Source organism: Scyliorhinus torazame, chromosome 13, assembly GCF_047496885.1.
Source record: "Scyliorhinus torazame isolate Kashiwa2021f chromosome 13, sScyTor2.1, whole genome shotgun sequence".
NCBI classification, from domain to species: domain Eukaryota; kingdom Metazoa; phylum Chordata; class Chondrichthyes; order Carcharhiniformes; family Scyliorhinidae; genus Scyliorhinus; species Scyliorhinus torazame.
In genome coordinates, this window is record NC_092719.1 from 76,918,575 (window position 1) to 76,944,614 (window position 26,040).

General features: G+C 49.8%; 2 protein-coding genes across 10 annotated transcripts in view; one reads left to right on the forward strand and one right to left on the reverse strand.

The window, feature by feature from the left end:
• Positions 1–26,040, reverse strand: part of sox5 (SRY-box transcription factor 5) — a 516,307-nt gene that overhangs the window by 176,557 nt on the left and 313,710 nt on the right. For all 9 annotated transcript variants that reach the window (XM_072471812.1, XM_072471809.1, XM_072471813.1 and 6 more), the window contains one exon: positions 7,530–7,659. In XM_072471812.1, coding sequence (XP_072327913.1) covers positions 7,530–7,659 — 130 coding nt within the window. The remainder of the gene's footprint in view (positions 1–7,529; positions 7,660–26,040) is intronic.
• Positions 702–6,732, forward strand: LOC140387773 (putative nuclease HARBI1). Its single transcript, XM_072470908.1, is given in 3 exon segments — positions 702–1,157; positions 1,159–1,837; positions 6,605–6,732. Coding segments are annotated over 3 exon segments (1,263 nt in total).

Sequence of the window (26,040 nt, forward strand, 5' to 3'; positions counted from 1 at the left end):
GGAGACGTATTTGGGGGGAGGGGGGAGAGGTGGGGAAGGGTGGGCATGGTTGGGGGAGGGAGTGAGGAAGGGGGGATGTGGTTGGGGAGGGGGGAGAGGAGGGAAGAGTGGACGTGTTTGGGGGGGGAGAGGGGGGGATGGGTGGACGTGTTTGGGGGGAGGGGAGGTTTGGGATGGACGACCTGAGGGCTAAGGAGGATGGATAGTGTAAAAGGGTACAGGGAAGGGTGGATGGGGTAGGAGAAGGGCGCAGGGGTGAAGAATTGAGACGGGTGAAGGAGGACGGGGCAGGGCAAAAGATGCCACCATCCTGCCAGGTTTGGGGGGGGGGGGGGGGGGGACACCTCTACGGTTGTCTGCGGGACCGTGACCTGCAGCTGGAGTGCAGTGGCAGGAAGGTGGCGAAGACACCCTTCCAAATCGAGGGCATGGATAAGGGCTGTGTCCGCTGGTGCTGCTATGAGGAGGGACGGGTTGAACTGTGCGGGATACGGATACTGTGGGCAGGTGGCACGGTGCGTGTCTGAATGAACATTGACCAGGCAGCCTGGGCACCCATTCATTGAAGGGGCCGTGGCTGCCTAACTGCCAAAGCGCCCTCCTAACAAATGTAGTGGCCTCTCTCTCCCAAACCAACCCCCCCCCCCCCCCCCCCCACCCCCTCTTCAAGTATTCGCAGCGGCCATCAATGTTCGGCAGCCATGCAGGTGGCCATCTGTCGGGGCCGAGCAAGGCGGCTCAGGGAGTGTGCTGCAGACGGAGTGTCAGCAGATGGCCCCATGCCAGCCGCTGCAGGCCATCATGTCCGACAAGTACAAGAGGAGGCGGAGGTTGCCGATCACCACCACATCTTCGGCCAGGAAGAGGCGACGAAACCGATCCTGATGGGTCACCTGCAAGAGCAGGTGGTCATGCCAAGGCGGCGGAGGCATCCCATGCGTCACCGTGTGTACAGGGACCGCGTTTCCTTCGAGGACCTAACGGAGGTGGCATGCAGGAGGAGACTCCGACTGAGCCGTGAGACGGTCGGCCATATATGCCACCTGATGGCGCACCTCGAACCACGTGGAACTGGGGGAGAACGTGCCATCCCAGTGCGGGTGAAGGTGACGGTCGCCCTGAATTTCTTCGCAACGGGCTCCTTCCAGTCCCCGAGCGGGGAATCTTTGCGGCATCAGTCAGGCCTCGGTGCACCGGTGCATCCGGGCAGTCACCGACGGCCTTCATGCAGTCGCGGCAAGATACATCAATTTCCCGGAGGACCACGTGCACCAGGCTGCCAGGGCATCGCAATTCGCCGCAGTGGTCGGCATCCTGATGGTACAGGGCGCCGTGGATGGGATGCACGTCAACCTGCGTGCACCAATGCGGGACAGGGACGTCTTCCTCAACAGGAAGGGCACATATTCCATGAACGTCCAGGTGGTGTGCGACCAGGGAACGAGAATAATGCACGTGTGCGCCCAGTACCCAGGAAGCGTGCATGACGCCTTTATATTGGTGCAATCCTACATCCCTGCAATTTTCGAGGGTCACCCACCCCGGATGGGGGGCTGTTTGCTGGACGACAGGGGTTATCCGTTGCGGCCGTGGCTGATGACGCCCATACGGAGGCCACAGACCAACGCGGAGAGCCGGTACAATGAGGCCCATGCAGCAACCAGGGGTGTAGTGGAGAGGTGCTTCGGCCTCCTGAAAATGAAGTTCCGGTGCCTGGACCGCTCAGGGGGCGCTCTGCAGTACGACCCCGACAGGGTCGGAAGGATCGTCGTCGCCTGTTGCGTGCTGCACAACATCGCTGAACAGAGGGGCGATATGATCGAGGAGCAACAATCAGGTGAGCCCGAAGAGGGCAGCGACTCTGAACTGGAGGATGAGGATGAGGATGAGGATGAGGAGGAGGAGGGGGGGGAGGGGGGGGGGGGGATGGGAGGGCGGCGGGGCACAGACACCATCCTGCCTCCAGGACTGTCCGGCAGGATATGGCTGGGAGGCTGCAGGAACCACCGTTTAGGGCAGCGGGCACGCGATGCGCTGATCGCCGCATGATTCGCACACTAGGGAGAGGGCATCGTTGTTAAGGGCACTGGTACCATTGACCGCACGCACTGGCACACTCCAGAACCCCCCTCACCCACCTCCCGCACCATCGCACAACCCTACCACACACGGCACCACCGTCAAGCAACACAACATCTGCGGCACCTCATTACTGTCGGTAGTCCTCGACTTCCGTAAGCTGGTATGAACAGTGCCATGTTGGATGATGACAACCCGCACTGCGATGAGGTGTGAGCTACAGATCGCTACTGAATGTCGACTCATGGCCATATCTGAACACCCCCCACCTCGGTGTCCCCCCTATGCGTCACGGTCACGCCATCACCTGTCCATGTGGGCCAGCGGGCGTCGGAGCACTGTGGACGACGGCGTGTTTGGTGTTGGGGGGGGGGGGATCCCGGCTTCACCCTGCGATGATCGTCGAACACCACCGTCACCGTGCACCCTCACGCCACCCTCACGCCCCCCCCCTCCTTCCCAGGCACCGGAAATAGGACAGACGCATGAAGGTTTGGTGCGGCAATTTTAATTGTGACACTGAGCGGCACGTGCCCTAGCCCCTATTACTGATCTGTGCCCTGCACCCATGCCAACTTACTATGTGTCTAACTTTTTGGCCTTACGTCTTTTTGACCACTACGTCTAGGTGTTTCCCCAGATGGAGAATCCTGCCCTTCGACGTGGCTCCCCGTCGGCGGCGCTTCCTGTGCCGGCCCGGCCTGGATGCGCCAGGCTGCTCGGCGGGCGTGCTGGATGGCGTGCTGCCACTCTCCTCTGCCCGCTGCCCACCAGATGCACCAGGCACAGGACGGGGGGAGTGCGGGTGTTGCGGTCCCTCCCTTGCGGTGGTTACCGGGACAGGCACCGGGACCTCCTCCACCTCGTGGAGCCCGTTGGCCCCCGGGCCTCTCTAAGGGATGGTGGTGCGCGCGGAGGCAAGCCCCGTTGCACCACCGACACCTGGCGCTGGCAGTCCTGGAGGCCCACTGTGGAATCGACCAGGGTCTGAACGTTCCCGGCGATGGAGCGGAGGGAGTGCGACATCCCTGTCAGGGACAGCGCTACCTCCCACTGGGTTTGGGCAACGCCATCCATCACATGGACAAGGACGCCGATGCTCTCAGCGATGGCCTGCTAGGACTGGGCCATGGCATGCTGGGACTGTGCCATGGCCTGCTGGGACAGGGCCATGGCCTGCTGAGACTGGGCCAGAGCCCGGAGCGCGGCGGCAATGTCCAAGTGGCTCTGGAGCATGGCTGCCTGTGAGAGGGCAGCCCTGTCATGGGCCATGGAAGACGCGTGCGCACTAAGCCCCACGCCCTGAAGAACCTGACCCATGGCCGAAACCGTTTCCCCCATTGCCTCCATCGCGGACGTCACCCATGCGGTGTCGGCCTGGGTTGCAGCCATGACTGGCACTACTCCCTGCTCGTGGACCCATGAGGGTACTGATGGGATGACTGCATGCAGTGAATTCTCACTTGGAGCTTAACCTCCGACCTGGCATGGCGCTACCTCCCGGCTGGCGGCTCCCCCAGCAAGATCCAGTGCCCTTTGTTCATAGACGGTTAGGGGGTGCAGCTCGGGTGATCCCCCTCCGGTTTGTGCACGCTCCCTGTAATTGTGAGCTGTCTTGCCCTTTTGTGGGGGGGGGGGGGGGAGTAGATGAATCTCAGGGTTAGGCGGAAATCGGCAGGGCGCACACATGAACGCAACATTATCACAAGGTGGGGACACTATGACCCACGCCATGGCACCTGCCCACTGGGTGGGGTGGGGGGTTCCACATGTGTTCCGAGTGCAACGTTGGGCCCCAGCTCCCGCCCCCTCCCCCCCAGGCGTGGGCAAGGGGGGGTGGGGGGGGGCGTTGCCCGGGGGGAGTGTCAGGGTGCTTACCCTCGCTGCCCTCATGAGGTCGTGCAGTTTCTTCCTGCACTGGTCTCCCGAGTGGGGGATGTGCCCCACAGCGCTGACTGCCATCCCGGCCTCTCACCATCCACGCCTCACGGTGCTGCTTGGCTGCCGGTGTCCGAGTCTGGGGAAGAGGATGGCCTGGCAATCCTCCACTACCTCCAGGAGTGCCTCCAGGTCGCTGTCCCGGAAGCGGGGAGCGGCGCGCCAGGGCTCTTCCATGTCAGGCCCCGGTGTGTGTGTCGTCGATCCGCGCACTTCCTTAAACGTAGCGCGGCGTCATCGTGGCATCACGTGATGATGCCGCCGTTCCTGCGCACCGCCCACCGCGTTTCTGGCGGCGCCGCTGCTGGCCCCTTTTCAGCCTGTGAATTGATCGCGGCGGGGGCCAGTTCGCGCCGTCGTGAAACGCGACGGCGTTCACAACGGCACGGGCACTTAGTCCCGCGATCGGAGAATCGCCCCCCTCCTCTGATTAAATATTGGACAGACTGAAGCCATTGTCTTCTGCCCCTGCCACGAACTCCATTCCCTGGCCACTGACCTCCTTTCTGACACTGAAACAGGCCGTTTGCAACCTTGGTGTCATATTTGAGGTGAACTCTTTGCTCCATACCCACTCTGTCACGAAGGCCGACTATCCCCACCTTCATAACATTGTTGATTCTGCCTCTGCCTGAACTCTTCGCACCTGCTGAAATCCTCATTCACACTTTTGTTACCTCTGGACATGACTGTCCTAACACAGTCCTGGCTGAGCCTCAGCATTCTAGAAACTGTGAACTTGAGTCATCCAAAATTCTGCTTTTCTTGTGTTAATTCGCACCAAATGCCTTTAGCCTACCCTTGCCTGTACTCATGGACCTAGATTGGCACCCCGTCAATTAAAGCCGTAATTTTAAAATTCTCATGCTTGGTTTCAAATTCTTTCAAGGCCTGGCTCCTCCCTACCTCTCTAATCTCCTCCCGCCCTAAAACCCTTCCCATTTGAGATATCTGCCCTCCTCTGGGGCGAAATTCTCCCCCAACGGCGCGATGTCCGCTGACTGGCGCCAAAAACGGCGCCAATCAGACGGGCATCGCGCCGCATCTTTGGGGGCCGAGCCCCAACCTGGAGGGGCTAGGCCGACGCCGGAGGGATTTCCGCCCCGCCAGCTGGCGGAAATGGCGTTTGTTGCCCCGCCAGCTGGCGCGGAAATGCGGCGCATGCGCGGGAGCGTCAGCGGCCGCTGACAGTTTCCCGCTCATGCGCAGTGGGGAGAGTCACTTCCGCCTCCGCCGTGGTGGAGGCCGTGGCGGAGGCGGAAGGGAAAGAGTGCCCGCACGGCACAGGCCCGCCCGCGGATCGGTGGGCCCCGATCGCGGGCCAGGCCACCGTGGGGGCACCCCCCGGGGTCAGATCGCCCCGCGCCACCCCAGGACCCCAGAGCCCGCCCACGCCGCCTGGTCCCGCCGGTAAATACCAGGTTTAATTTACGCCGGCGGGACAGGCAATTTCTGGGCGGGACTTCGGCCCATCCGGGCCGGAGAATTGAGCGGGGGGTCCCGCCAACCGCCAACCAATCTCCGGTACCGGAGACTTCGGCGGGGGCGGGGGCAGGATTCACGGCGGCCAACGGCCATTCTCCGACCCAGCGGGGGGTCGGAGAATGACGCCCCTGATTCTGGTCATTAATCATAATAATCTTTATTATTGTCACAAGTAGGCTTACATTAACACTGCAATAAAGTTGCTGTGAAAATCCCCTAGTCTCCAAACTCCGGCGCCTGTTCGGGTACTGTGGTAGTCGGTATTAGAGGTATTACGGTACCCTGTAATGCTGTAAGACCATTGGTGTAGGAGGTACAGTTTTCATTGGTTAAGCTGCCTGCTGGTTCCGCCTAGTAAGACGGAGTATAAGAGCCCGTGTCTCCCCAGCAGCTGCCTTCTGTACCTGCGCTGCTGGGGGAAACATCTAGTGTAAGAAAGCTTTCAATTGTCTCCAATCTCACTTTTGGAGTTATTGATCGAGCATCAGGTACACGGAGAGGGAATTCAGAATGTTCAATTCGCCTAATAAGCATGTCTTTCGGGACATGTGAGAGGAAACCGGAGCACCCGGAGGAAACCCACGCAGACACAAAGAGAATGTGCAGACTCCGCACAGACAGTGACCCAAGCCGGGAATCGAGCCCAGGTCCCTGCCGCTGCGAAGCAACAGTGCTAACCACTGTGCTACCGTGCCGCCCTTGTGAGCATCCCGAATTTTAATCGCTCCACCATTGGCGGACATGACTTCAGCTGCCTAGGCCCTGAGATCTGAAATTTCATCCATAAACCTTGCGGCCTCTCTATCTCACTTCCCTTAACAATGTTCGTTCATAGGATATGAGCATCACTGACTCGGCCAGCATTTATTGCCCATTCCTAGAGAAAGTGATGATGAGCTGCCTTCTTGAACCGCTAAAGTCCATATGTCGTAGGGAATGACACTGAATGGTAATGCCATTGAATATCAAAGGGAGATGGTTAGATTCTCCCAATGTGGAGATCATCTATGCCTGGCACTGGCACTTGTGTGGCACAAATACTACTTGACACTTATCAGTCCAAGCCTGGATGTTGTCCAGATCTTGCTGCTTCTGTGTGCAGACTGCTTCAATATCCAAGGTATTGTGAATGTGCTGGACATTGTGAAATCATCAGCGAACATTTCCTTCACACTTTATAGAATACCAACATTGCAGAAAGAGGCCTTTGGCCCATCGAGTCAGCATTGACCCTGACTAGGCCACTCCCCCGCCCTATCCCGGTAACCCCACCTAACCTCCACAACTTTGGACACTAAGGGGCAATTTAGCATGGCCAATCTACCTAACCTGCACATCTTTGGACTGTGCGAGGAAACCAGAGCACCTGGAGGAAACCCACACAGACAAGGGGATAAAAGACAAGCGATCACCCAAAGTCAGATTTGAACGCGGGTTTCGGGTGCTGTGAGGCAGCAGTGCTGAACACTGTGGAGGGGAGGTCATTAATGAAGCAGCTGATGACGGTGGGGCTAGGACACCATCTTGAGATAGTGAACTCGCACAAAGGAGGATGGTTGTGGTTGCTGGAGGCCAATCAACTCAATCCTAAGACATCTTTGCAGAAGTTCCTCAGGGTAGTGTCGTAGGTGCATCCGCCTTCAGCCGCTTCACGTTCCCGCCATCACGTGGTCAGAAGTGGGTATGTTCGGGGATGGTATTTTCTGATGATTAAATAAAACCCAAAAGAATACCGTGTAATCTGAGACTCTTTGCATGTTTCAGATATGCAACTAATAAATAACAAATGGGTTTTCCTACCCTCTTGCCTCAAGGATAAGTTGCCATCAGGTCACACCCAGAATATCGCTGTTATGTCACATCATTTCATTATCCCTGTCTTATTTAGCGGAGAATCATCCAGCCTGCCTTGCTGTCAGACTTTAACATCATATCGCCCTGTGGCCTTTGCCCCGAGTGTCTCTAAGAACTTGCCCCTGTTCCTACAGAACATTCACTACTTTCCATCAAGCTTTCCAGGCACTTACTGCATCCTCCAGGTTTGTAGGAGAACCCAGGAGGCAGGAGGAATCCTTGCTGGGCTGCTGCAGCTGCTAAGGTCCGCTGGTCTGGAGGAAACACCGGGATCATCAATGGAGGCAACTGACCTTGAACCTGCTGAATATTAGAAAGAAAACGTCAAACAAACATGTCTTCAGTCAGAAGAGAATGGACATTTTTTTTAAAAAGAAATGACATTACAAATGAATGCATGCAGCACACAACACAACACCGCATGTCCCATATACGTGGTCAGATTTTCCCACGTGTGATAAAGTGAATATGCTAGTTGTATGGTTATGGGACTGCTATTGGGAACCCAAGAGGTTTGAGTGAAATTCCTACCAGTAAACTTGACATTAATAAATATTGAAGCTGTTGGGCCTTTTGTTAAAAACCCAACAGGGTCACTTGTATCTTTCAGGACGGTGAACCTGTCATCCTGGCCTGACCTGGTCTACGTGTGACTTCAGGCTCATGCTATGAGACAGCAAGGAAATAAAGTCAGTTTTGAAAGACCATGGGCTGGATTCTCTGTAGCCCGACGCCAAAATCGTGATCGGGAGGAGAATGGATTCCGACTCCGGAATCGGGGCTGCCGTCGGTTTGACGCCGGTCCTCCATGCTCAGACCGGCGTCATCGTGTTGTGCGCTGCCCATCGTTCCAACGCCATGGCTGGCCCACCCGCGGTGCTCTGCCCCCGATGGGCAGAGATCCCGACGGCGCGGGCAGGAACCCCGCGTGTCGACTGCGGACAATGTCCAGCGCCACCACACTTGGTTGGGATGCATGCCGCTGGTAAGGGGGGCTTCTGCTAGGGTTGGGGGACTGGTGGGGGGGTGGCCAGTGGCCAGGGGGTGGGTTGTGGGGGTCACGGGTTATTAGGGATAACGCACGGCCACGCCATATTTTACAGAGGGACCGGTGCCGGTCGTCAGCCGTGCGCATGCGTGGCCCGGGACCCGGCCATTCTCAGCGCGATCCGCAGGAGTTTCACGCGGCTCCGGTGCTAGCCCTTCACCGGTACTGGAATCGGTGAGGGGTTCGCGCCAATTTTCCTGGCATTAACTTCCCGCAGATTCTCCGCTCGCGCCGACATTTAGCCTCAGAAACGGAGAACCCAGCCCCTTGCGTTTATATAGCACCTTTTCCATTTCAGCACATTGAGATCACATTACAGCCAATTCATCACTTTTGAAAAGTAGCCATTGTAGGGAAACCCAGGAATCAAAAATGCACACAGCAAATTATCACAGACAGCAATGAGAAAATTCAAATAATTTGTATTCTTGATGTTAGATGAGGTCAAGGCATCAGGGAGAACTCCCCTTGCTCTTCTTCCCATAGACTCATTCAAGACAGACATTGGGAAAGTTTTTTTCTCTCAAATGGTTGTAAGCCTTTAGAGCACGCCTCCCGAAAAGGTGCAAGAGGCAGATCTTTGAATATATTTGAGTCATTGCAGTGTATTGTACCCTCAATAACGACGCTTAGAGAGTAAACGGTAAAGAAGACTTTAATAAGCTAAGAACTAGCCTGGTGCCGAGACGGGTGCTTACTGGGTGCCGCCCACAAGGCGGCTCTTTATATTCGGTTCCCAGGTGGGCGGAGCTGGAGGCGGAGTCCCCCAGGGTACCAAGCCCGGTCTTAAAGGGGCCATCACCTTACATGATGATAAGGGTACAGTAATACAGTAACCGTTCATCACACAGTGTAAATGTAAGCCCACTTGTGACAATAATAAAGATTATCATTATTATTGTTTGCGGCCTGACCTGAATCGAGGTTACAGCTTAAACGTAAAGGCCACCTGGCCAATCGGCCCTCCCGCCAATTGTAAATGCAGAAGGGTAGTGTAAAAATCCCAGTCAATTGGTGTTTAATTAATTTAAATTAAGTTCTAGATTGTTGGCGGGCACGCCTCCAACTCACGCATGTGCCCACTGAGTGAAATATTGCGCAAGGGTACGATCTGATGTATTCCCGTGTGATTTTGCTCACTTCCGGGTCGGTCCTGCGCCTGAACTTTATACCTGAACCTCTGGCCCTGGAAAATAGTCAGCAGGCTAGGTGCCATCTGTGGAGAAAGGAACAAGTGTTCACATTTCAGGGGCTGTTTAGCACACTGGGCTAAATCGCTGGCTTTGAAAGCAAACCAAGGCAAACCAGCAGCACGGTTCAATTCCCGTAACAGCCTCCCTGAACAGGCGCCGGAATGTGGCGACTAGGGGCTTTTCACAGTAACTTCATTGAAGCCTACTTGTGACAATAAGCGATTTTCATTTCATTTCAAATGACATTGCATCCAATGGGCAGGAAATTCAGGCCCTACATTTTCTGATTTTATTCCCGCTGAACAAGTCTGGCAATATACTTTAATTCAATTGCATGATGTGCAAACATTTCCCTCTCCCACTCTGGCAATTCAAAATGCTATTCAGAGTCATGCGGCCAAATTGGTGCTAAATAGTGCAGGGCAATACCAATCAGAAAGTGGGCCGTGACAGTGTAAACTCATTTCACACCAGGACGAGATTCTCTGGCCTCCCCCGTGGCTTGTTTCTCGACGTCGTAGAGGCGGCCTGCCATTGGCCGGCAGCGGGATCTGCTGGTTACCCATTGAACCCAGCCCATACTGCTGGAAAACCCACAGCAAGGATGCACCGTCGGTGGGACCGGAAGATCCCACCATTGTGAACAGCCAGAAGATTTTGCCCCTGAACTCCAAAGCAAACAGAATGGGAACACTCCTCCCATAGACATAAGGGGCTGGATTTTCCATTTCTGAGTCTAAGTGCGGAGGATCTGTGGTGTTTTATGTGAAAGAAATCGGCGGCGGCCCCTCACCAATCCTGCAACCGGTGAGGGGCTAGCAGCCGCGCCACGACAAACGCCTGGCTCCCACGATATAAATGGCCAGAGAATGGCCAGGAAATGGCCGGAGAATGGCCGGGTCCATAGCTGCGCATGCAGACGGCGACACCCTGCAGCAGTCGCATCGTAAAACATGGCGCCAGCTGTGCGTGGACCCGAACTGCCACATAGTGCCCCTCTGGCTATCCCCTGCCCACTCGCCACCAGAACCCCATCCCTCGTGGAAGCCCCCCCCCCTCCCCCCCCCGCCTCCCCCCCAGCCAGCAGCAAGGTCCCACCCGACTGTGGCAGTGTTCGACACAGTCCGCTGAGAGCACACATCAACCGTGCGGTTGGGAACTTGGCCCATCGGGGGCTGAGCATCGGGGGAGGGCCTTCTGGTGACACACTAAGGCGGTCCCAACGGCGTGTGATGCGTGACAAGGTGATGCCATTTTGAAGAGGCGAAGCATACAAACCTGTGTCAAACAGGCGGCGCCGCCGATTTCACCATCAAAAGTGATTCTCCGGCCAATCACTGATTATGAAATCGGCATTGAGGAACAGAGAATCCCACCCAAGCTATTTTGAATCCAGTGCCCAGGGGTGAAAGCTCTGTCTGGTCATTCAAATGTACTATTAATTGCCTGCTTCTTTTAGTTGTGTATGACCACACTACATCCTCTCCCATCTTCTGGAAAAAAAAATTTTACTTTTCCAATTACGGGGCAATTTTAGTGTGGCCGATCCACCTACCCTGCACATCTTTGGGTTGTGGGGGTGAGACCCGCGCAGACATAGGGAGAATATGCAAACTCCGCACAGACAGTGACCCGGGGCCGGGATCAAATCTGGGTCCTCAGCGCCTCATCTGGTAAATTCTGACTGGAGAAAAGAACGGAGTTGAATTTGTTCAGTTTTTCAAGAGTTTCTGCAAAGCCTCTGCGAAGATTATTGCTGCCGTTCTGCATAAATCCGCAACAGAAAAAAACAACCCCTAAGACGTTGATTATAGTCTACCAGAAGTGCCCTGGAGGATTTCAAACCTCCTGAATTCTTTACCCTGGTCAGTAAATGTTTCAATGATTCAAGCGATTGTTTGCTCATGTTGGGTTTTTCATGATTGAAACCAGTATTTTTTTCCCGACATTCACCGCCACTCCTCACTAATAATATAAAATTGTAGTTAAATGCATATTTTGAATGCACAAAAATATGCCTTCAGTACTACCACTGAAATCAAGCCTCCCATCCACAGACAATATCCCTATTATATAAATGCATCCTCACCTATCTTCACTCTCTCAGAAACAAATTATTATTTATAGTGATGGGAATGTTCAGAATGTAAATGACATGTTAGTGCGGGGAGTGTGGAAGGCAATTATCCAAAGGTTGGGTTAAGCGCTATTATTGAGCCCGTGTGGGTGGAGTCATGTTTGCCTTGTTACATGATACCTGACCGAGGCACACTCGCACACTGCAACAAACAAAACAATTTCTCATTCCTGGCGCTGTGACTATTTACCAAAATCTTAAAGAGGTCTTTAAGATTAGAAAAGGGTTCATTTGAGACTTTGTGTCCGTTTGTAAAGGAAACCAAAAACCAAGGGGCCATAAAATAAAAATAGTCACGAATAAATCTAATGGAGGATTCAGAAGCAACTTCTTTACCCAAAGCATGGTTAGGATGTGGAATTCAGTGCCAAGAGGTAGTTGAGGCGAATAGCATAGATGTATTCAAGGGGACGTTGGATAAACACAAGAGGGAGAAAGGAATAGAAGGATATGCTGATCCAATGAGAACATAAGAACTAGGAACAGGAGTAGGCCATCTGGCCCCTCGAGCCTGCTCCGCCATTCAATTAGATCATGGCTGATCTTTGTGGACTCAGCTCCACTCTCCGGCCCGTACACCATATCCCCGAATCCCTTTATTCTTTAGAAAGGTATCTATCTTTTTCTTAAAAACGTTTCAAGAAGGAGCCTCAACTGCTTCACTGGGCAAGGAATTCCAGAGATTCACAACCCTTTGGGTGAAGAAGTTCCTCCTAAACTCGGTCCTAAATCTACTTCCCCTTATTTTGAGGCTATGTCCCCTAGTTCTGCTTTCCCCGACCAGTGGAAACAACCTGCCCGCATCTATCCTATCTATTCCCTTCATAATCTTATATGTTTCAATAAGATCCCCCCTCATCCTTCTAAACTCCAATGAGTACAGTCCCAGTCTACTCAACCTCTCGTCATAATCTAATCCCCTCAACTCTGGGATCAACCTAGTGAATCTCCTCTGCACTCCCTCCAGTGCCAATATGTCCTTTCTCAGGTAAGGAGACCAAAACTGAACACAATACTCCTGATTTGGCCTCACCAACACCTTATACAATTGCAGCATAACCTCCCTAGTCTTGAACTCCATCCCTCTAGCAATGAAAGACAAAACTTGATTAGCCTTCTTAATCACCTGTTGCACCTGCACACCAACTTTTTGCGACTCGTGCACCAGCACACCCAGGTCCCTCTGCACAGCAGCATGTTTTAACATCTTACCGTTTAAATAATAATCCATTCTGCTGTTATTCCTCCCAAAATGGATAGCCTCACACTTGGCAACATTGAATTCCATCTGCCAGACCCTAGCCCATTCACCTAACCTATCCAAATCCTTCTGCAGACTTCCGGTATCCTCTGCACTTTTTGCTTTACCATTCATCTTAGTGTCGTCTGCAAACTTTGACACATTGCACTTGGTCCCCAACTCCAAATCGTCTATATAAATTGTGAACAACTGCGGGCCCAACACTGATCCTTGAGGGACCCCACTAGTTACAGGTTGCCAACCAGAGAAACACCCATTTATCCCCACTCTCTGCTTTCTGTTAGTTAACCAATCCTCTACCCATGCTACCACTTTACCCTCAATGCCATGCATCTTTAGTTTATGCAGCAACCTTTTGTGTGGCACCTTGTCAAAAGCTTTCTGGAAATCCAGATATACCACATCCATTAGCTCCCCGTTATCGACTGCACTGGTAACGTCCTCAAAAAATTCTACCAAATTAGTCAGACACGACCTACCCTTTGTGAACCCATGCTGCGTCTGCCCAATGGGACAATTTCCCTCCAGGTGCCCCGCTATTTCCTCCTTAATGATAGATTCCAGCATTTTCCCTACAACCAAAGTTAAGCTTACTGGCCTATAATTACCCGCTTTCTGCCGACCTCCTTTTTTAAACAGTGGTGTCACGTTTGCTACTTTCCAATCCTCTGGGACCACCCCAGAGTCTAGTGAATTTTGATAAATTATCACTAGTGCGCTTACAATTTCCCTAGCCATCTCTTTTAACACTCTGGGATGAGTAAGGTGGGATTAAGCTCATGTGCAGTATGAGGGGAGGCAGTGGCGTAATGGTATTGTTGTTGGACTAGTGACCCAGAGTAATGCATTGAGGACTGGGCTCGAACCCCGCCATAGCAGATGGTGAAATTTTAATTTGATTAAAAATCTGGGGCAGCATGGTGGCACAGTGGTTAGCACGGCTGCCTCACAACGCCCAAGTCCCAGGTTCGATCCCGGCTCTGGGTCACTGTCCATGTGGAGTTTGCACATTCTGCCCGTGTTTACTTGTGTTTTGCCCCCACAACCCAAAGATGTGCAGGGCAGGTGGCTTGACCACGATAAATTGCGCCTTAATTGGAAAAATTAATTGGGTACTCTAAATTTATTTATTTTTTTAATTTGATAACAAATCTGGAATTAAAAGTCCAATGATGATCATTGTCGATTGTCATAAAACCCCATCTGGTTCACTAATATCCTTTAGGGAAGGAAATCTATCGTCCTTACCCGGTCTGACCTACATGTGACCCCAGATCCACAGCAATGTGGTTGACTCTTAAATGCCCTCAGAGATTCAATAAATGCTGGCCCAGCCAGCGACGCCCACATCCCATGAACGAACAAAAAAATATACTGGTATGTGCTAGTTGGGTTGAGTGGCCTGTTTGGGTGCAGGACATTCTATGTAATCAGGTTGTGACTGGCTCTTTTTTGTCACATGTTGGGGGGGGGGGCGGGGGGGGGGGGTCACATTAGGCTGCTCCATTGAATACAGACTAGATAAAAATCAGAGGCTGGATCTCCTGAGGAAAAATTATTCTTTCTCCCCTTCAAGTCTCCATTACCTCTTTACAAAGCTCAACTGTGTTGTCTTTCAAGCAGAGGCACACGAACTATATTTGGATTACGGATAATCTCAAATAAAATAAAACAAACAGCTGTGCAGAATATTTTACACAGGCGAGATCGGCAGGAAGCCCCAGAACTTCTAAAGGTTCTGGAGATAAAAGTGACTTTGCCAAGCATGAAGACTCAGAAAAACGCATTGAAAACAGAGTGACAGATGGTTCCTACCAGGGACTGCGCTGCCAAGAAAAAAAAAATTTACAGAAAAAAAAAGTGATGTTATTGAAAATGACTAGAAAGTTCTCAGATGAATTCAACATTCCCATCCCTTTGCAAGTGCTAGTCTGCCTTAAGGGCTAATAAAGAAAAAACATAACCTGTCAATACAGAGATTACAATGTAACACAAGTCAGCACTTGATCCTGACTGTATACTCAACGGGGAGTAGAGCATCTCAGAGAAGCATTTGCTAACAGACCCACCAGGAAAATTCCCTTTTGGACTAGAGAAGTTGTCAGATTATACCACCCAAAGTCATTTGACTTTCGCGAATAAAATGTGTAAGTTAAGGCATGGTGTTTGCTGCTGAACTTTGCTCAAAACCTTGGCAGCTGGGGAAAGTAGTTTAGGTGCGGGCAAGATATGGATTCGATTTCTTGCAACGTTGGCTAAACCCCTTGATCAAAACGCATCGCCGATATTTTTTAAAAAGCATTCCTTCCGCGTACTGTATCAGTGATACTGTAGGAAATGGTCTATTTCTGCGTTTCCTTGTGGAGTCAGTTAGTTAACCTGGGAGGGGGGGTGATCATCGAAGGCCTCACCACTAATTGTTAAGCTGAGGTGAGTCCTGCGGAAGGGCAGGAGGGTGGGCGAGTATGACGGAATAAAGGAATCAGACGAATACATCTTTATTGAGAAAGATGACACATGGAAAAAATTATCTCTTTAAGACTCGATTTCTGAGTGACAATTTCTTTTGAGTAACTGAGTACCTGTGTGTCAATTAATAGGTGATGAGCTTAAATTCAGATAAACCACTGTAGCCCACTCACTCATGCAGGTCAGTGTTCAGCTGGGCTACTCAATACAGCATTATTGCTAAGAGGTGGATAGCTTCTTGGTATCAGGCACTTTGGCAAGTCTTTTAACAGCTTACTTTTCAAGGGATTGGCTCCCACTGCCCCTTTATTTTGGGCCTATGTCCTTGGAAGTTTAGAAGAAGGAGAGGTGAACTTATTGAAGTATTTAAGATCCTTTTTTAAATAAATTTAGAGTACCCAATTATTTGTGTTCCAATTAAGGGGCAATCCATCATTTTTGGGTTGTGGGGGCAAAACCCACGCAAACACAGGGAGAATGTGCAAACTCCACACAGACAGTGGCCCGGGGCCGAGATCGAACCCAGGTCTTCAGTGCCGTAGGCAGCAGTGCTATCCACTGCGCCACCATGCTGCCTCCTCCTGCCTTCCATGACCTTCTGGTGCTGATGGCATTGCTGGATAGCAGTAGAGTTATTGGTCTGAAGCCCTCAGCCTCCTCCACTACTCCTGGCAGCATTCAGGGAGCTGCTTCCTCTGTTTTAACCCCCACCCCTGCTGGGTCCTCATTGGGCTTGGTGCCCGACGTGGTACCCACCATCATCTGCACAGAGATCCAACTGGCAGATATGTTACACACTGGGCGGGCCTTAATTGGCCAGTTGCAACAAATCAGCACTTTGAATGTTTGAAAAATGGAAGGCCGGAGGGAACGTTGGGTGGGCAAAGTGGCCCCCCCTTTTTACAGATGAGTGCCTGTCTGTGCTGGTGCAGGAGGTCAGTGCCAGGTGAAACATTCTGATACCAAGGGACGGGAAGAGAAGGTCACCCCTCCTGACAAAGAAGGCCTGGACCAAGGTAGCGGCCAAGGTGGGTGGGCACGAGGTTAGGCGGCAGCACCTGCCTTTAGTGCTCCAAGAGTAAGTGCAGAAGTAGCATGAACCTGTGCCAAGACGTGTGGTCAGATGTCTGTTCCCCTGGGCTCTCAGGGATCAGAGTGTGTATGCCAACTGGCAATGAAACCTGCCCTGCCAAGGCTGGACTGTCAGCACAATAGGCGACAATGCATTTGAGGGGGGAGGTGTGTCACAGTGAAATGGCCCACTAAATGCCCGTGTGGGGCGAAGAAGCATCTGGAATGGACATCAAGGAAGATAGACACTAATGAAGCTTTCTATTATCCCCTGTCAGGAGAAGACAAGTCTATATAGTGTGGAGCACCGTTGAACTGGTGGGGAGCCCCCAATCTGCTGGACCTGGCCAGGAGTGAGAGAAATGCTCTGGATTTGGATTGCCATTGGCCAGCTCACTCCTCCAGTCATGGTGAGATGGGTGTAGGTCCCAGATGTATGTAGGTCCCAGGTGTGTGTGTGCCATGAGTACGGGAGAGTTCACAGGCCCCTCTTATCGGAAAGTGAGTTGTCCCAGTCAGAGTGCCTGTTAAAGCTTCAATGCAGAATGCACCATGCAGCTTCTCTCCATTGTCTCAGCAGGTCATCAAGCATATATAATGACGGTGATGATTACATTCAATTATTTTGTGCCTTTCTTCCACAGATGAGCCAACCGCACCAGCCACAGGTGACCCCGAGGACTCCCATCAGACACCAGGAGTACATCGTTCTTGCACCTGCAATACGCTGTGACCTGCCCCTCTCTAAGTCCCACCAGCAGAGTAGACTATCCCCATTGGAAAAGATACAAAGGACCAGTGCCTTGCAAATGATGGAACACTGGCCCCCAAATCTCCGGAAACCCTTCCAGGGAAGTCCTGAAGTGCTAAAGGTCATGCCTCAAATGCTAAACAATAACAAAAAATTCAAGCTAAACTCTATACTCACATTGGTATGAGCTCTACCACAAAGAAATTGCTCTGGGGGCCTTTTATCTTGCCCTTACATGATGATATTTGATTAAATGTAATGGGCATTCACCCATTTTGCCTGTACGGCAAGCTACAAATCACATGGGCAGCATTAAAATGGCTGTTGATCGGACTTTTAATGGCTTTAATTGGCCATTTAATTATTGGTGGGCACGCATCTGATTCGTGTACCTGCCCACCGACCTCAAAATTAGGCAAATGCACAAAGATGTCAGGAAAGGCTCCCAACGCCTTCTCATACAATTCAACACACTTCCGGGTCAGATGCACGCCCGCTCCGGCTACGTAAAGCACTGGCCCTGGTGTCCTGGTCAATATCAATTCCTCAATGAGCACTACAAAAACAGATTATGTGGTTATTATCACATTGCCGATTGTGGGAGTTGCTGTGTGCATATTGGCTGCCACATTTCCTACAACTGTAACCCAGAAGCGAAAAATCTATGTCCGGTTTTGGGCATGTTTAGCGAGGTGTTTCTTGGCAGATGCAGCGCTGTTAAATTGCCCATTAGAGTCTGTTTAGGTGGGGATGGGGCGGGGGTTTGGGCCTGGATAGTGTGTTCTTTCAGAGGGTTGGCGCAGACTTGATGGCCGAATGGCCTCCTTCTGCACTGTAGGCATTCTATGATTCTAATATGACCATAAGACATAGGAACAAAATTAGGCTACTCAGCCCATCGGGTCTGGTCACGGCTGATATTTTTCTCATTCCCATTCTCCTGCCTTCTCCCCATAACCCCTGATCCCCTTATTATTCAAGAACTTATCTGTCTCTATCTTAAAGAGACAAAACGTTTTGGCCTCCGGAGCCTTCTGCAGCAAAGAGTGCCACAGATTCACCACCCTCTGGCTGAAGAAATTCTTCCTCATCTCTGTTTTAAAGAATCATCCATTTAGTTTGAGGCTGTGCCCTCTGATTCTAGTTTTTCCTACTAGTGGATACATACTCTTTGCATCCACTCTATCCGGGCCTCACAGTATCCTGTAAGTTTCAATAAGATCCCTCCTAATCCTTCTAAACTCCAACGAGTACAGACCCAGAGTCTTCAACTGTTCCTCATATGGCAAGCTCTTCATTCCGAGGATCATTCTTGTGAACTTCCTCTGGACCCTTACCAAGGCCAGCACATCCTTCCTTAGATACAGGGCCAAACTGCTCACAATACTCCAAATGGGGTCTGACCAAGCCTTATACAGCCTCAGAAGTACAACCCTGCTCTTGTATTCTAGCCCTCTCGACATGAATGCTCGCATTGCATTTGCCTTCCTAACTGCCAACTGAACCTGCACATTAACCTTAAGAGAATCTTGAAAAAGGACTCCTAAGTCCCTTTGTGCTTCTGATTTCCTAAGCATTTCCCCATTTAGAAAATAGTCTATGCCGTGCCTTCAGTTCCTTCTTCCTGATCGTTAATGTATATTGTGAAACCTTGTGCTCCCAATGCCGACCCCTGAGGCACACCACCAGTCATCGGCTGCCATCCTGAAAAAGGCCCCTTCATCACCACTCTCTGTCTTCTGCCAATCAGCCAATCCTCTATCCATGCCAGGATCTTTCAACACCATGGGCTCTTAACTTATTTAACAGTCTCCTATGCGGAACCTTGTCAAAGGCCTTCTGGAAATCTAAATAAATCACATCCACTGGTTCTCCTTTGTCTAATTTCCTTGCTCACTCCTCAAAGAACTCTTTTTTAAAATAAATTTAGCGTGCCCAATTATTATTTTTTTCCCAATTAAGGGGCAATTTAGTGTGGCCAAATCACCTACCCTGCACATCTTTAGGTTGTGGGGGTGAAACCCAAGCAGATACTGGGAGAATGTGCAAACTCCACACGGACAGTGACCCAGGGCCGGGATTCGAACCCGGGTCCTCAGTGCAGTAGGCAGCAGTGCTAACCACTGTGCCACCGTGCCACCCCTCCTCAAAGAACTCTAACAGATTTGTCAGACAAGACCTCCCCTTGACGAAGCCGTGCTGACCCAGTCCCATTTTATCATGCACTTCGAAGTACTCCTCAATTATTCTATGATTCTATCTCACATTCTGCTTTATTTCTGGGCTGATCATAATCAGGGAAAGACCCCTCAACATACTGAGTGTGACGTGTTTGACTAATGTGCAGACAACCATTTAATTGCTTATTTCAAGTCTTTGAGGAAACCACAGCAATACAAACTCGTTATTATCTTAACTGTTGTACTTTTTCTTACTTGCAATATTACACTGAGCTTATAAAATACAAACTTACATTGATGTTTCCCCATTTATGCAATGAAATACCCACAAAGTGCCTCACAGGACCTTTATACAAGATTTAACAACAAGCAAATTAAAAGGTACAAAAGCTTGGTCAAAGAGTTAGGTTTTAAAAAACTGACTTAAGGTAAAGTCAAGGGGCAGAGGGATTTAGGAAGGGAATTCTGGGGCCAAGGAATCTGAGAGCAGGACCACCATTGGAAAGAATTAAAATTGAAGAGGCACAGGAGGCCAGAATTGAAAGAATGCAAATAATTCAAAAGGTTTGTTGCCTGGAGAACATTTCAATATTATATAGAGATAAGCCCATGGAGGGATTTGAACGCAAGGATGAGAATCTTCAAATTTAAAATGGAGGCGTTGTTTAACCTGAAGCTAATGTGACCACAGTTCACCATCTGCAAAGCACAAGTCGGGAGTATGATGGAATACTCTCCACTTGTCTGGGTAAGTGCAGCCCCATAACACTCAAGAGGTTCGACACCACATCCAAGACAAAACAGCCTGCTTGATCAGCAGCCTATCCAATGCCTTAAACATTCACTCACTCCAACACCAACAGACAGTGGCAGGAGTGTGCACCATCTATAAGATACACTGCAACAACTTGACAAAACTCCTTCAACTGCACCATCCAAAACCTCAAACTCTACTGCCTTGAAGGAACAGAGCAGTGGCCACATGGAAACACCATCATCAGATTCCCCTCCAAGCCACTCACCATCCTGACCTTGAACTATAAGGCTGCTCCTTCACCGTCGCTGGGTCAAACTCCTGGAACTCCTTTCCTAACAGTACCATGGGTGTACCTACACCACATGAATTGCAAAGGTTCAAGAAGGGGGCTCACCACCACCTTCTCAGGGACAATTAGTAATGTATAAAAAGTGCTCACCTAGCCATGATGCTACTATCCTAAGAAAGAATAAAGATTAGCAAACATAGGGGTTATCGATTGAGCAGAACTTGGTGTCAGCTAAGATCTAGGCAGCAGAGTTTTAAATCCATAGAATCACAGAGAATCCCTAGAATGCAGAAGGAGGCTATTCGATCCATTGAGTCTGCATCGACCCTCCGAAAGACTACTCCAACTCGGCCCACTCCTCCAGCCTATCCCCGTAACCCCACCTAACCTGCACATCTTTGAACCGTGGGATGAAACTGGAGCACCCGGAGGAAACAACACAGACACGGGGAGAAAGTCCAAACTCTACACAGTCACCCAAGGCCGGAATCGAACCCAGGTCCCTAGCAATATGAGGCAGCAGTGCTAGCCACTGTGCCACCGTGAGCTTATGTTTGTGGAAGATGGGTGACCATCCAGGACGCACAGTTGAGATTGGTGATAACAAAGATATGATAACAAAATTAAAGGTTATTCCATTTTGTTTCTCTTTTAATCCTCAGTGCACAAAAGGAAATGTTATCTTGGTGTGAAAATATGAACTGATGCAAACTCCATTTGCAGAGTTCTCCCGCAATTAGCGGTAGGAGGATTATCATGATGTGAAAGCTCAGGGATGGGGTTGGGGCGGAATATATCATGAAATGATTTTTTTGCTAAGAGTGCAATGTTTGCATTAAAAGCCCAACCACATTACAGCCTTTGAGACACAAACAGGGAAAGATCTGACCTTTGCCATGTATGACTGGCCTGCATGTGGCCAACCTATGGATCAGTACCTGAGGTGCATGTTAATAAAAGACGCTGGAAATATATGAGAACATTTATTGAGTAAACATGTCGCACCTCATCTACATCTGGTCAAAATGATAGTTTTAACCTTTAGCCCAGTGCAAATCTGAAAGTCCACTTGAATCTTGTGTGCAGATGCCTAAGGGTTAAACAGTGTCCTGAAGTCTAAGCTGCAACCTTCCATCAGCATTGTTGTCAGTGCACTGCTACTTCTGTAGTACCTGAGTGCATATCATTTCAATATGTAATATATAATTAAGTAATTAGACACTTCCCCTAGCAGTTTAAAAAAAAAAACATATAGTTAGATAATAACTCAACCCAGAGGATTTGGTGCAGTGCAGGAATGCACGGTCTGCAGTGAGGGAAGATGTCATTCCTGGCTCACTGGGAGGGACAATTTGCTGTGTTTTTTGCTTGGCCATGTTACCAGGGTGAGGTACTATGTGGAAACAGCTTGTCCATCCAGTTTAGTTTCCACCTACACTTTAGTGATAGGCTGGGGCTGCTGTGGGCTTGTTGCATCTTATCACAGAAACAGTTGCAGGAGCAGAGGAAATAATAATGGGTTTGTTTAAGCCTTTAATGGCTTGGTCGAAAACACTGGAACAGCTGCAAGCCTTGTCCCAGCCTGTCCTGTTCCCACAATGACTGTGGCATGCCAAGTAATGCTCCAGCCTATTTTCACTTATTCAACATTGGACAATGTCAATCCGCAGAGTTTACTAAACAAGGGGATTTTTCAATCAGCCCTCAACTGTTCATCCTTCACATTTAGCCCCCTTGCCTTGAAAATACTCTGGACAATAGTACTGGGTCCATCTGTGCTCCACATTAAACCCTGCTAATCCCGGAAACAACAGCTGGATGCTCTAGCTCGGCGCGCACACACACACAACAAAAAACAAACCTCTCTGGCTCAGTGAGCGGTTTGGTGACATTGCAAGTGTTGTGATCAGGGAGCGAGTCATACCGGGCGGACAACATGTTCTTTTCGAATTCGGAAAGTCTGCCGGTCACGCTTGCACATCTGCCAAACATCAGGACAAGTCCCAAAAGGTGGGGGGGGGGTCCAAAAAAACGAAACGTCTTTGTAAATTTGAACTGTGGATTTTCTTTTCCCCCCCAAAACAGGTTGTAATTTAGCAGCCTGATTGTATAGTTTAGCAGTTGTGAGAACAAATCAGCTATTGGTGTAATTATCCCAATTACAGGTCAGTTCCATTATGGAGACCAAGTTGATACATTTTTGGGAGCCGGTTTTGTGAATAAAACACAAAACTGCCAGTTAGTGACATGTGGGCACATCTGTTCCTCCTCGAATTCTTCAGTCAGGTAAAACATCAAGCCTTTTAGCAGATAGAGACTTCAAAACCCTTTTTTAAAAGTGTGTGTGTGGGTGGAAAATAAAAGTTTGTTTTCTCTTTCAAAATTCCGGCTTTGTGAGTGTGGGTTTTTTTCTCTCGGGCTGTCACAGTCTCCCCGAGTGCACAAGGCGACTAGTCTCTTGTTTCGCCTGGCTATATTTTGGCCGTTAATTCTTGAATGAGAATGGGCTTTTTGTTACTACTGCCGGAGTTCCTTCACACCCTCAGCTGTTGTGTCTGGTCACTTTGCTTCCTTGCTCATCAAGTCTGATGTGATCATCGGAGCCTTCCACACGTTAAAAGCTCTTCATTATTACAACTTCAAAAAAAAAACCCACACGTGCTGACAACCTCCTGCCCCGAGAGTAATTCATCTTCTCAGAGACACACACAAAAAAAAAATCAACTGCGCAGAACACATAACAGTCTGTGGCGCCCATCTTCAAAGGAACCAACCTGAAAAAATTATTTCGTAGAGTCTCCAATATGTGTCGAGGGATTTGCACCAGACCTCTCGACAGAAGCTTCAGAATACAGTCCCAGGCTCATTGAGAACATGTTAATTTACTTTGCCTCAGACAGACCATTATTAGTGACCCCCTCATTCCCAATCAGGAATAACGTGTTCATTCAGTTAAAAAGTGACCATGAAACTGTGGGATTTTTTAAAATCCAGTTATTTCACTAATATCCTTTAGAGGAGGAAATCTGCCACCCTTACCTGGTCTGGCTTACATTTGACCCCAGACCCGGGTCAAAATGGTCGACGCCTAATTGCCCTCGTGAAGTAGGTAGTATGTCACTCAGTTGTATTAAAATGTGCTAGCGGCGGTTCAAGAAGGCAGCCCACCATCGCCATCTCAGAGCAGCCAGGGATAGGCAATAAATGTCAGCCTCGCCAACAATGCCCACACCCTGGAAACGTACTTTATAGAAGCTCAGCTGCTGGTGGGATGGTTTTGGAGGCGGGCTTGTTTTGTGGTCTGAAGCCCATGAGAATGTGGGGAAAAAAATCAAAGTAATCAAATAATTGTTGTTTTGTAATATTGATGTAAAAAGAGACAAGCTGTTGAAGCTTTTCATCTTGCACTCATCAGGACAGATTCACAAGAATACCAAATCTCAAAAGTGAACAATTTATCCTACATGATACACCAATCAATTCCCTCTTTTCATGTATCAATTGTTGTTACCTTTGAGATTTGGTATTCTTGCGAATCTGTCCTGTGGGCAGTACTCAAAGTATATTGAAAAGTGTAGGTCTCTCTCATGCGAAGACCAGTTATAATACATATTTCATGAAGGTATCTCTCCGTTTGTCTGATTAGATACTCCTCATCTGCCTGCTGAGAACTATTGCCAATTGCCTTCTGCCTTCTTAGGGGAGTCAGGCGAACATGGTGGTGCAGTGGTTAGCACTGCTGTCTCATGGCGCCGAGGACCCGGGTTTGATCCCGGCTGTGGGTTAAGGTTATTGGGGTGAAAGGTTATAGGGGGTGGGCAGGAATGTAGGATTAAGGTTACAATCAGATCAGGCCATGATCAGTGCAGTGGTTAGCATGGCTGCCTCACGGAGCCGAGGACTGGTTTGATCCCGGCCCCAGGTCACTGTCCATGTGGAGTTTGCACATTCTCTCTGTGTCTGTGTGGGTCTCACCCCCACAACAAAAACAAATGTGCAGGGTTGGTGAATTAGCCAGGCTAAATTGTCCCTTAATTGGAAAAAAAGAATTGGGGGAGTCAGGCTGTAGAAATTTCAATGATCATCTTCAATTATGCTAATGTCAGTGATCCCCACCTCAAACTGGGTGAGATAGAGTCACCACAGCATGGCAGCACCTCCCAGCCTCTTTAGTCACTGTGAGGTTAGAATGTGAGATGTACATTTAAGTGAGAGTTAGGTATGTAAGAGAGAGAGAAGAGATGTGGTAGGGTGAGATCAGGCAAGATGGGAGGAGGTTCATTTGGAACATAAATACCAGCATGGGCCATATGGGCCAAATTAACTCTTTGTGTGCTGTAAAACAATGTGTAATCTATGTAACCCCCTGCGAAGAGGGAAAGTAGCAATATTATGGGCCACCTTCAAGTTACACAAGATCCTGATTTTTGGATCTATATCCTTCTTTCCTTATTGCCAAAGGGTTAAATCCTATAAAATTTGTTATCTAACAATATCATAGAAAAACCATTACCACAATGGACTGCAGCGAGCTCAAGGAAACGGCTCCCCACTGCAATCTCAGGCCATCCAGCAATGGGTAGTATATGTGGCTTTTCCAATATCACCACCCTACAAGATCGTCAGAGGAAACAAAATGCTTCTGGCAATCTGATAGAGGATGGATGACAATTTCCCAATCTGAGTTGGGAGGATTTATATCAGAAGATGTGCTTTCCTGTCCCAGACACTTGGGTACATAAGCCAGCCAAGCTGACATTCCAATGTAGTACTGGAGGAATGCTGCACTGTCTGAGGTGCTGTCTTTCAAACATGAGGTCACTTAAACAAAGGCCACTCAGTTCAATATGAGAAATCCCATTCTGTTATTTGAAGAAGACTGAGAGTGGGGGGGCTCCCAGTGTCCTGGTCAATACTTATCCCAAAATGAAAATCGCTAAAGCAGCAACAACTGACACTTATATAGCACTTTTAATGTAATAAAATGCCCAAGATTCTTCGCAAGGCATTATAAAACTAAATATGACACCAACCACATAAGAAAATATTGGGGCAAATAGGGTCAAAGAGGTAGGATTTAAAAAGTGTCTTAAAGGGGATAGAGAGAGGGAGGGAGATTTAGGGATTGGATTCCAGAGTTTAGGGTCTAGGCAGCTTCAATGGTGGACTGATTAATATTCACGGTTCCCAAGAGGTCAGAAGCGGAGTGGAAGAGTGGCGATATCTCTTCGGGTCGTAGGGCTGGAGGAGATAGAGAGAGAGGGAGCTTAGAGAGAGAGGGAGCGGGTGTGGGGTGTGTGTGGGGGAGGGGGTGGGGGGGTGGGGGGGGGGGGAGCAGGTTTTGAAGAGATTCAAAAAGGATGAGAATTTTAAAAATGAGGCACTGCTTAACTGGGGGACAGCGTAGATCAGCAGCCAAATGGGTTGATAGGTGAACAGCAGTTGTCGAGAGGACACAGGCAGCAGAGTTTTGGATGGCCTCGAGTTTACAGAGGACAGAATGTGATGGATCAGCCAGGAGGGCATTT